Here is an 11,874-nt window from a genome sequence, read left to right as displayed (position 1 = left end):
TATAGACAAAAGGGGGACAGAGCTTTATGAAAGGATGCTAACCTGCTTGATAGCAGAAGCCATTTTTAAATTTGCACAGATAAATGGACAAATAAAAGACCCAAACCCCATGTCAACTTTATCTCCCAATATTTATTACCTTCTGCCTAGAAAAAGAATTTCCATCTTCTGTTTCCCTGAACAGCTGAATGAAAATCTCCAGCAGTTTTCTATTTCCACATAATTTGCATAGATCACAGCAACACCGTTTCCTGATCTAATCTGTTTTCCAGATAGCTTGCTTTCAAACAATTAGCTACATCAGTATTTCTCCATAGCAAATCAATTGTTGATAGCCTTGGCTCAGCCAGATATAAGCTTTGGCTTGACGACATGCCTCTTAAAATAAATCACAAAAAATGGCAAGTAGCTGTTACAGTAAGCCTCTCAAAAATAAATTATAGTTGCCCTACCATGTAGCCTTTTGATTCTGATTTGTTTATCCTTTACCCTTTCAGTATATTCCCCAAAGTTATAATGAGACAGATATGTTCCAATTACTCTTCTTCGGTAACCTGCAAATCCTTGCAAAACTCTTTTGAAGTTGGTACTAATCAATGTGAGGAAGATTGGCAAAGTCCAGCCCAGTCCCAACATAAGTAACTTTAAAAAAAAACAACAAAAAAGGCAAATATAAGAGAAAAAGAAATAGCAAATAGAACACTATTCTCATTACAATAACACAACACTTTCCAGTCCAGGCCAGTCTTATCAAGTTCATAAACTTTGACAACGACACATTTGGGCAAGCAAGGAAGACTACATACAAGACAAGGACCAAGTCTAGAGAAAAGCTGTGCTTTCTGAATTCACAGTGTGTAAAGTCTTCTATATTTTTCATGAGTTTGTCCAAATACTGTATTTCCTCTTTTAAGAAAAATCTTTAGGAAGAAAATTTTATAAGACTGCTGGAACATGTGCCACTGAAAAGATTAATTGAAATATTTTCCCTATTTCATGAAGTTACCTCTGAAGAGAAGCTACCCAGCCCTAAGAAGAAGCAGGAGCCCTGGTGATGGTGGCAGGCTTGTTCACCACATGTAATGCCAACCATACAGCGGAGGTTAAGACAACTGATTGGAATCAATCCAGTTATTGCAGCTTAATGAGTTACTGCTGATTAGCTTGAGTCCTCATGACTGACAACTTTCATTTCTTGACTAAGGCAATTGCAAATGTAACACATTAACTTTCACCTGTTCTCATTATGTGTCAATATTTGTAATCAAATATAGCCACTCTACTTCTCATGAGTAATCCCATGACTAAGTTTTGAATGAAATGAGTACAATGCCCCCCATTTAAGGTTTTCAAGAAATTATGGGCAAACACTTTATCAGCTGAAGGCGATAAACATTTATCCAGTGCTTCTAGGCGTCCTGGTGGCAAATCTAATCTTTTTGTTCTGATCAGTCCAAGAGAACTCATGACTTTTTTCCCTTAGTGATTTTACTGTAAAGATTTTATGAGCCTGTGAAAGGAACTGCAGGAAGCTTGGGCATTTTTCTCAGTAGCTGTCTGAGTTTGCTTCTGTGCTCACTGCAGAGGAGCTGAGTTATCAGCACGACTGAGAGTGTTTCATAGGGGTCAGCTTCTGCCTCTGAAGAGTCAGCTGTATGCACTGAAAGCGTCTCTAAACATGCATGAGAAATAGCTATGGATGGACCAGGGAGTAAAAGCCAAGGCTAAGCTTGCATTGAAGACATTCACATTAATGCCACCCTATTTGCTTTTCCCCAACGAGGTATCACTGTCGCACGGGCCTGCACTCACAGAGAAAGGAGACACAGTTCAAGGACTGACAATAGATAGCTTTTTTTAAAACATTTTCTCTCTTTTTATTTATATTTCCTGATGGCTGCTACAAGCAAAGGAGGTAATCAGAAACGTAACTGCACAATACAAACACAGGCAGCAAACTAAGTTGATGGCATGAAAGGCGTATCTGAGAACACGGAGTTGACAGAATCGGAGTCAGATTTTGTTCGAGTAGTTTTCAAGATACTCTCAGCAATGATATTGTCATTAGGGAACAGTTTTACTTTCCCATTCTGACCATGTTTTGGTTCATGCACAGGTTCCAGGAAAACCACCCGTTTACCTGTGCTAGCCTTCTTCTCGTCGGCTGGCAGCTCTTGCGGTGGTGTGGAATTCAGTATGGATGAATGGGCACTGCTTTGGTTCAGCTTCCTCTTCCTCCTTTTTGCCTTACATTGGCACGGACAGGGGGTCAGATAGAGATACAGCAGTACTAAAACAATACTGGCTACACAGGCAGCAAGGGTGGTAAAAGCTGTATTAAATGCTTCATGAGCGTGGGACCTGTTCACTGTGAAATTGCTAACATTTATTCTAACCTCTATGGTTTCATTCAATAGTCTTTTCTTATTTATTGCGATGCAGGAATACAGCCCTGAGTCCTCCAGCTGGGCATCTGTTATCTCCAGGCTGCCATTATGAAACACCTTAAAGTTGTCGGTCTCCCTGTCTGGCTCCAGCAATCTGTTGTCCGGGCTAACCCAAACAAAGTGCGTGCCTGCATCGCTGATTCTGCTGTCACAGTGTACAATCAGCCTGTCACCAACCTGGGCATCGTGAATAAACCCAAAGGCTTGGAAAGAGCTGTTGACAGTGCTTTCGGAGCAATTCAGAAAGTTGTCGTGCAGTAAAGGCAGTTTATTGTAACCTCTTGGGTCTGATCGCAACAAGCAGGTGTACTCGTTTTTGAAGTCCACCACCGAGCCAAAGTGCCTTTGATACCAGAAGATTAGCATGGAGTACAGCACACAGTCACAATAAAATGGGTTGCCATGAAGATAAATTCCACTAAGATGTTTGGCCGGCACTGAACTCAGGCGCTGAATAGGCATTGACTGGATGTGGTTAAAGGAAATGTCCAGCAGCACAAGATCTGTCAGTTTATGTTTTCCAGTGTACAAGTCCAGTGGGAAATGCGAGAGGAAGTTATAGCTTAAGTACAGTTTCTGCAATTTGTACAATCCTCCGAAGGCTGAAGACTCTATCTGTGTTATCTGATTGTTGTACAGCAGGAGAACCTCCAGTGTCTTTAGCTCCTGAAACACAGGGCCACCCAGTGTCTTCAGGCTGTTGGAGGACAAGTCTAGATACTTCAGATTTGGGGTTGTGGAAAAGCTTCCAGTGATAATGCTGCTAATGCTATTATGATTGATTATTAAAGTGTTCAGTTTCTCAAACAGCACTGGGACCCATTCAGGCTCCAAAAACCCAATTCTGTTATAACTCAGATCCAGCCTTTTCATACTTTTATACAGATTTCCTGGCACCCGAGAGAGGTTCTTATTGGTGCAGCTCACGATATCACTGGCACAGATGCAGGCTGTTGGACACATCCCTGGGGCACTGCCACAAACGCTCACTGTGAAGACCAAGAGGCATGCCAGCCCTTTGCAGTTCACTTTAAAAACTCCAAGTCGAGTAGGAATCGCCCGCCAGTTTAAAGACATTGTCACTGTCTCTTAGCTGTCTCCCCGTGCTCCTTGCTGCAGATTATATGTGCCGTTAGCTTTGCACTAATTGCTGTCAAAAGAGGGATACAGAGGTACAGCACGTTAACATTTACGATTCATACCCTGCCTGGTTTCTTAAACATGCCTTTTGAAAAAATGCTGGGAATTAATCCTTAATGTTTCATATGGTTAATTATAAAATCTAGTTGTTCTTAGGTGATGTAAGCTTAACATTGTTAACATGAAATTCTGCACCCATGTGTGAATATTCGCACTACAGATATGATACTTTTTGTCTTCAAACCCAATCCAACTGTTCTTCAGTCTTGGACTAAGGAGTGCAACTTTTGACAGTTCATAAAAAAAAAGAATCAAAAAAATGAAAAAAAAAAATCCTCTGCAGGACGTGACTGGGCTATGGCATCCCCTACCTGTTTCCGAACCAACCCAAATAGAAAACTCCTGGTACAGGAAAGAAAAATGCTCATCCAAAAATGCTATTTTCTTGTCTAGTGGGGAGCAGTTTCAACATGTGTTTCTTCCCAATCAGAAAATGTCACACATTTTCAAGAAAAGAATTTTCTCAGAGTACTTAGCTTTAAATGTCATACGAATTTATTTCTTTTTTTTTTTTCCCCCTTTTTTTAATTCAGTAACTGATAGTTCAGGTAGCAACAGCCTATTTTTAAAGTTATTCAAGATGTCCAATTGGAATATTTTGTATTCTACTACTTCTACCTTTGCCAAAATAACTGTTGAGGAGAAAATTTTCTATGCCTGGTACCTAGCTCAGGTGCAAGTTTTAGGAACTTTCAGTAAGAATGAGTCAGATATTTCTCAAAACTTAGTAAAGGAAAAAAATATTTTGCTCATACTTAAATAGTAAGAACAAACCCAACCAAATATTCTCTTTTCTGAGAATATTTTAGTGTCACTATGGTTTGAAGCAGAGACATAACATTTGGCAGGGTAGTGATTTGTGCCAAGGGATATGCTTTTTGCCTTCTTCTAACAAAATGTACACATACATAGCAGGGTAATGAAGATTTCTGTTCACTCTTGCTCTCCCTGGATACCTGCTGAGAGTTTGTCAGTAAATTCCCAGGTGAATCCTTATGCATTGATCATCCCCACCCCTTCACAGCTCAAACATGGCATTCAGCTCCCACATATTAACCTCATACTCATTCCTCCAAGCTCACCCACCCGTTGGTACAGCATCTGAGGGCGACAAACCCCACAATGTCTGCTGTGTGCTGTTGATGGTGGCTATGCCCAGGAGCTGGGACACTGCCTGTGGGCAGCAGGGAGGAGGAGAGAGCAGTGACCTCAAAGGGAAAGAAGCAGAGTTAAAGGAGAAGTCGTATTCTCTGATGAGGCAAGATGGATGAAGAAAGGATGAGTCTTGAGTACAACAACATTAAAATCAAGACCTAAAGGGTGGAGGATAGCAGGGCACAGAGCAGCCAAAGAAGGGGAGAGAGGTAAAATGACAATAAAAGATGTGAAGGGAGGGAAGGGCAAAACCAGGGAAGGAGGATGCTAATGGAGCGTCATCATCATTACTAATGAAGCAACTGAGGAGGAGTTTGGAGGCAGTGAGGGTGCAGAAGTCAGCCAAGGCATTTAAGACTGAAAAAGCAGATGGGGATGGTGTAAAGAACAAGAGGGTTAAGCAGAAGAGAGGCAAGAGTTTCAGGACGTGAACCTTAGAACACACTTCTCTGGAGAATTTGCATCTGCTACTTATGAATCTAAGATTATCTACGTAATTAATTGATATATGTGAACTGCACTAATTTCCAGTCCTCCTCAGGTCCTTATTCCCCTCATCTCTAACCCTCTGCCAATCTGGCAGGCTGCTGTCTTCTGCTGACAGATCTTCTACGCTTAAGTCAAGTGGTAGAGGATGTGCTATGAATCTAAAGAGCTGAACCTTCTAATGACCCATTAAAAGAAGAAATATGAAGGCAGCAGGATGGGAGAATTCACCTTTCACAAGAATTTATATATAAATTGGCTTTAAATGTTCACATTCCAAAAAAACTATATTAAGAGAATGGCAAGACTGCCAAGTCAATTGCTCAAAAATTAAAGTGTCAGAATTAGGGTTTTCTGTGCCATTTAAGATTTTATATACAGTCCTTAGTTACACGACTGCTTAATTTTTTCTCCAGAACCTTTCCTCTCACTATGCATGGGATCTGAGGAAGGACAGGAAAAAGAAAGGGTGATTACATCAAGAGCTAAGTAAATGCCTATACCTGAGAAGCAGAGCATATCCTAGCCTCTGCCACAGAGTTCTTGTGAGGTCAGGCAAATTATATGAACTAGTGACTGTTAGAAAACAAAGAACATATTACAGTCACCACCTTGAGAGTTAGAAAATAAGGAACCTCTGTGTATTAGGTTTGGGAGGGACTGATCTCAAGAAGTGCTGAGATGAGAGTCAAAATGCTATGAGTCTAGCTGGCACTTATGACTATAAAGGCTTCTCCTTGCTTCCCTGTCTATAAAAGGGATATAGCAACATGATACCAACTATAAGAATATTGTAAAAACAAATTAATTGATTAGAATAAAAGCTTAGTGTCAAGATTCATAATGTTTTCTAGTCTTTTAGATCCTACTGAAGAATCTAACTGCATGGGGTTTCCAGTGGGAGGTTAGGAACCCAGAGGAATTATTTTTTTAACTAGTCCTAAGCACCTAACTTAGTTGGTTTTGCTAGCTAACTAGCTAACCTTTTATGGCAACAATTAACAGATAGAAATTCTTCTACAGGGCGAGACCTATGAAAGCATTATAGAAATGACTGCGAGGAAGTAATTCTGTACCTCAGTGTGGATTTGTATGGCATGCAGTACATAAGGCACAGTGGAGAAACACTGACAGATGAAAAAAAGAGTTTAATAGCTGCTTGTTTAGTTAGTATATTGCATGAAGTGAGATATCTGAAAACTGTATACCGTGTGTGTGACAAGTGAATTATAAAGCATCCACACAGTGGGAGACAAACCACTGTTGCACAGGTTGCCTTTCCCACTAATATTTGAATGTCTGGGTTTGTAACCTACGAAGTCTGATTTTTAACGTAACTGCACTTGCAAAAAGATTAATGGCACTTCCAAAAATCAGCTCCTATGCTGAATATAACTGTGATCCTGGAGATACTCCAAATGGGACATGCTAGGTCAATGCTCGGTTTTGGAAAGGTTACCAGGTTTAAATAGCCTAAATGACCTTGCACATTTGTTTCTGTCCATACCTAGAATTATCTCACCAGGTACTCTGAGATAGTCTGCAACCAAATCCCAAGGTCAGATCAGCGACTGGTGTAAATCAGCATAATACCTTTGAGTTCTAAGGTGCAAAAACACTCTGCAAGGGCTGAAAACTGGGTTGTGAATTTCCAAAGCTCATTGAAGTTTCCCAATGAGAACTGTTTCAGATAACTTACCTTGTCTGATGAGGCAAATTCAAATTACAGGTATCTTAAATGTACCACGGGCCACACAAGGCTATTTTGAGAGTACCCTGACAAGTAGAAACCTTCCTTGCTGTGTCCAGCTCACAGTGTAGTGCCTACATTCCCAACAGGTTCTTTGCCTTTGGGAGAGTAGGACTGTTGAGCTGCAACTTGCCACTTAACCTGTGTTCCCCAAAATTTCTGCATAAATTACACAGGATGGTCTGTAAAGGCAAGCACGCTCAACATAAATATTTATAACCTATGTGATCATTTGAACTTCTTCAAAATTTGAAATTTTTCAGAAATTTGAGCAACTTGGTCTAGTGGGAGGTGTCCCTGCCCATGGCAGGGGAATTGGAACAAGGTGATCTTTAAGGTCCCTTCCAACCCAAACCATTCTATGATTCTATGAAAATAACATTTATGCAGGTTAGTAATGTGTACATGTTAGGTGGCATGGAAGAACAAAGCCTACAATTAGCCTCATATTAAAAAGTCGCATATTGTAACCCAAAACCACTACTTCAGGTCTTAGAAATGTACTATTTTACAAACTTCAATATTGCATATTTTCTCAAGAGAGTTATTGCTATTAAATACTATCCGCTAACATGAGCCAACAGACTCTGGCTAAGTACTTCACCATTATTTCTGAATGAGCTCGGTAAATAGCTTTTTTGATTTATAGTAAAGTGAAGGGCATGGCTGGGAGTTTTGTACTTGAATTTTTTTCAAAGAAATCATATCTTTGTGGTGTTAAAATGTGATATTTTAAGTTCACTGCCAAAAACACAGTACTCCCTGAGATGAATCATCTGTGCGGTAATGGTGCATATGCTTCTTAACTGTTTGAGAAGAAATGCAGGACATATCTTCATATAGTAGGGAATATCCTCTGTTATCAGTAACAGCTCTATTGACAGATCAGCTCCTAGAGAGGAGTTAAGGATTTGGCTCCTGGATTTGATCTTTTTAATACATGTGTTTGTTGGGTTGTTGGGGGTTTTTTGTTTGTTTTGGTTTTTTGTTTTGTTTTGGTTTGGTTTTTGGTTTTTGTTTTTTTTTTTTTTTAAAAGTAATGAGTGCCTAGAGCTGCTTATGGAAAAGGGGAATACTGGGCAACCATAAATATCCTCACCATCAGTTATCACTGCAACTAAACTAATGTCCTAAACACTCGTTTCCATTTTCTCGGGGCTCTCTCTTCCATTAATGCTACCTTAATAATCTCTACACCAGCTTTCTCTTCTCCTGTAAGTACCTTCAAGATTATGACTGTTTCTTCCAGGGAAACCTGTACACCAAGCTATCTTTCCCAGTTCATTTGAGACTTTGCTAAAAAAATCCTTGTGTGGCACATCTCTTAGTTTAAGCAGCGAATTGGACTGGAGATCACAAGTCACCCGAGTGCTCTTGCAAATGCTACCATTAGTCTTTTCAGCATTAAACAAACAGGATGGATAAATGCTTTACAGCAGGAATAACACCTTCCTGCACATTGGTGCTGCAAATAGTCCCACGTCTGGCTGGCAGCTTCTGCAGAGTGAAAATGCAAATATTTGCACACAATCCCCCTGTACTACTGCAGGAATACTGCTGAGCCTCTAGAGAGCTCAAACACTACGAAATATTACAGATCTAAGTCCACCCTCCAGAAGGTCCACACCATTTCTACATTTCCTAGCTCTTTCCTTTGTGCCACATCCCCTGTGACTGTCTCCTCTGACTCCTCTGTCCCCCGGCCTCACCAGACCACAAATCACTCACACACCTTTGCACCTTCCCATTGATTTCCAATGCCCACACAGTTGCTCTCCCCTCTTGCCAGTCAACATATCAGATGAATCAGGGCTTTATTAGTTAAGTATAAAAAACATGACATGAAAGAAATGGTTATGGCTCAGGTGTTAGCAATGTTTCCTCACAGCCCTTTTTTTTTTTTTGACATGGCATTTGACAAAGCTTTCCTCGTGAACTCAGAAGAAAAAGTGACTGTTAGAATGGGGTTTTATTAATTTATAACAACAATATTATACAAGCACAATTATTCATGCTTTTAATCCTAACTTTATGAATCCTGCTTAAGTACATGACATAGCCATTAATTACAAACAGACTAGTGGCATCCCACATAATTAATCTTTTAAAATGTTACACTTGTAAGGAAGGTCTGCATAAACTTCCGTTCCTTATGCGCTTGTGGGTGGGATGCTGTCGGAGGAAATACCCCCTTAGTGGCCACCTCACTCCAGTCTCCAGGCTGTACTGTGCTTTTATCACTCTTGAGTGGGAACGGCACTCTCTGCATCAAATCTGCCTGACAGCTGTGCTCAGCATTTCTGACTGAGCAGATCTGGATTACCCAATCGTCGTAATCCATGAGATTTAGTGACATGATGGATTGGACAGCAGAGACTGTTGGTGAACTACATCTGGGTGATGTCTTGATACACTGGACTAAATCCCTGAACTGGGCTAAGCTCTGCGTGATGCAGGACCTAACAGTGATGAAAAAAATGGCTTTACATCACCTTTGCAGCACACCGATCCTGAGGTCAGTTTGGCAAATGCAGTGGTCTCTCTGGCCAGCACCTGGCCCAACCTCAGTAGTGCTGAATTAGAGATGAATTTGTCCTACTAACCTTAGCCAGCTAAAACTACCTTCTCTGGCTCATCCCTCAATAAAGACTAAATTTCTCTGAAGACAGATTTTTTTTTTTTTTTGCACCCATGATAACTCACTTGGCTTAAAGAAAACTGAGACACAGATGAGCAACTGGGTGACGTACTACAGAGCCTGAGTTGGACTAATCATCAGCAGTCTGTCTACGGCAGTACCAGCTCAATGAAGTCAACACTCTGCAGCTTTTAGCCGTCTTGAGAGAATACAAGGGAAACAGCAATGCATCTTTTTTCCTGTGTTACTTTGTAAATGAGGCTGTACCCTAGCTTAAACCTTGCAAATGACTTCAGTTGCTAAGGAGATCAGCAAATAATTAAGAAAAAAATGCAATTATAAGAGGCAATGCCTGTTACAGTATCAGTATCAGTAACCAGTCTCCAAGCAATGCCAGATCTGATGAAAGTTTAGTTGCCCAGCGTAGGATCCTCACCGCCTCCAATAGCTTCTTTGATGGGCTAAACTTCAGAGAAACCCTCCTGCCTAAAATGGGGTGGGGTTGCTCCTAGCAGCCTCCCGATGGGGACTGCATCCCCACAGATCCCTACTGGGGGGGGTTGGCGGAGGGCAAACTTTCGGCCAGCCCGGCGGCCGGGCGGGCTAAGCCGGCACCGGACCGGGGGCACCCACAGCCACCGTGCCTCCCCTCGCCTCGCCCCCCCACCCCTCGCCGAAGGGTCTCAGACCGCCTTCCCCGGGCAGGGCCGCTCCACTCCGCGGCGGAGGCAGGAGCTGGGTCTCTCCCGGGTGCTCGTGGCTCCGGCGGCCCCTCTCATCCCCGGCTCCTGCCCCTCCGGAGCCTGCCCGCCCGCCATACCCGAGGTGCCGGGGAGATGCCTGCTCCGCCACCCCGCCGGGCAGCGTTTACCTGGAGCTCTCGGCGGCCGCTTCATGTCCGGGGAGCGCGATGCCGGCCCCGCCGCCGTCGCCAGCCCCGGCCCCGCATGCTCCGCTCCGGGGGAAACTGGGGGCCGCCGAGAAGGCGGTAGCGGCTCCGCTGCGCTCCCCCGCGGGCGCAAGCAGCGATAAGCCCGATGCCCCACGGAGATGGAGCCGAGGCCCGGAGCCCGGTGCCGGCGGCGGGTGAGGAGGGAAGACAGGAGACTCCCGGTCACTGCGGCGCCGGCGTTTTTATCCCCTCCTGCCTCCGCCCTCTCGGTCCCCCCCCGCCGCTCAGCGCCGGACCCGACTCCGCTTCGCCCCGACGTGCTCCCGGGGGCTTCCGCGGCAACGGGACGGAGCCGTCGGTGCCCCGGGGGAGGAGCGCACCGCCTGCCCCCGCTCCGCCCCTCGCCTCCCCGGGGGAGCCGCGGCCCAGCACGGGGGGGGGGGGGGGGGGGGGGTGCCCGCTGATCCGCTCCGCTCCGCGCCTTCACCGCGCCGCTGCCTCCGCCGAGCCAGGGCAAAGCTTCCCCGCCCGGCTGGGCTCAGCCCCTCCGGAGGAAAGCAGCCCCGAGCCCACCCGGCAGCTCCGGGCTGGGAGGGCAGGCAGCCCGGGCTCTGCAGCCGCCACAGGGGCTTGAGGGTTCTCGGGAGGGCGCCGGGGAAGATGCGGTCCCCGCGAAATGCATGAAAACTCCCCGTGAGCGGAGATGGAACCGCAGGGTGTTCGTAAGGGGCAGATAAATTTAAACGGCGTCGTGCTAGCTGTGGGAAACAGTCCTCCAGTTAATTAAATGATCAAACCCCACGGAGGCTCCGTAGTAAACTGGGCTTTGATGACAATGAAAGAGTCTATCAAATGACACAAGGCGTTATCTAAAGCTAATTGCCGTGTACCCGGCTTATCTTGACCATGGGATCGGTGGGAAAGCTGCTGCAAGTGGGGAAGCGCGACCAGGTCAGGAAGAGGCAAAGCTGCAACTGAAAGCCCAAGAACACCCTTCCCTCTCATACACGTTGATTTTAAGACCCCCCAGCGAAGTTTCTCATTACATTTCCACCGTAATTTAGAGTACCCTACATTTAGAGACTGAAACTGAACAGGGGCTAGTTTAGGAAATAATAGAGGTTGTGGATTTATTGTCATTTAGACATACAGTTTACAGAATAACTCTCAGCAAATGAGCTTAAGTATTAAAGCTGCTATAAATCACACTTTTCTTCCAAGGGCACATAGCAAAGTGACTTTTAATATGAGAGTTCGTGGCTACATATAATGCTCAAGGGTTCCTTCTTGTCCTAAAATCCATGCT

The 11,874-nt window shown here is 44.1% G+C and overlaps 1 protein-coding gene across 1 annotated transcript; it reads right to left on the bottom strand.

The window, feature by feature from the left end:
* Positions 1 to 1,958: 1,958 nt before the first annotated feature.
* On the bottom strand, positions 1,959 to 3,524 carry AMIGO2 (adhesion molecule with Ig like domain 2). The gene has a single exon (XM_074144287.1). It carries the CDS (start codon positions 3,522 to 3,524, stop codon positions 1,959 to 1,961), a length of 1,566 nt encoding a protein of 521 aa, XP_074000388.1.
* Between the last annotated feature and the right edge of the window lie 8,350 nt (positions 3,525 to 11,874).

This window comes from Numenius arquata, chromosome 2 (genome assembly GCF_964106895.1).
Source record: "Numenius arquata chromosome 2, bNumArq3.hap1.1, whole genome shotgun sequence".
Classification (NCBI taxonomy): Eukaryota; Metazoa; Chordata; class Aves; order Charadriiformes; family Scolopacidae; genus Numenius; species Numenius arquata.
Note: the sequence above shows the minus strand (reverse complement) of the source record. Positions and strands in the feature narration are given on the sequence as shown.

Bases quoted from the DNA above. Each gene is read 5' to 3' on its own strand.
- AMIGO2 (XM_074144287.1), bottom strand. From the start codon at position 3,524: ATGTCTTTAAACTGGCGGGCGATTCCTACTCGACTTGGAGTTTTTAAA.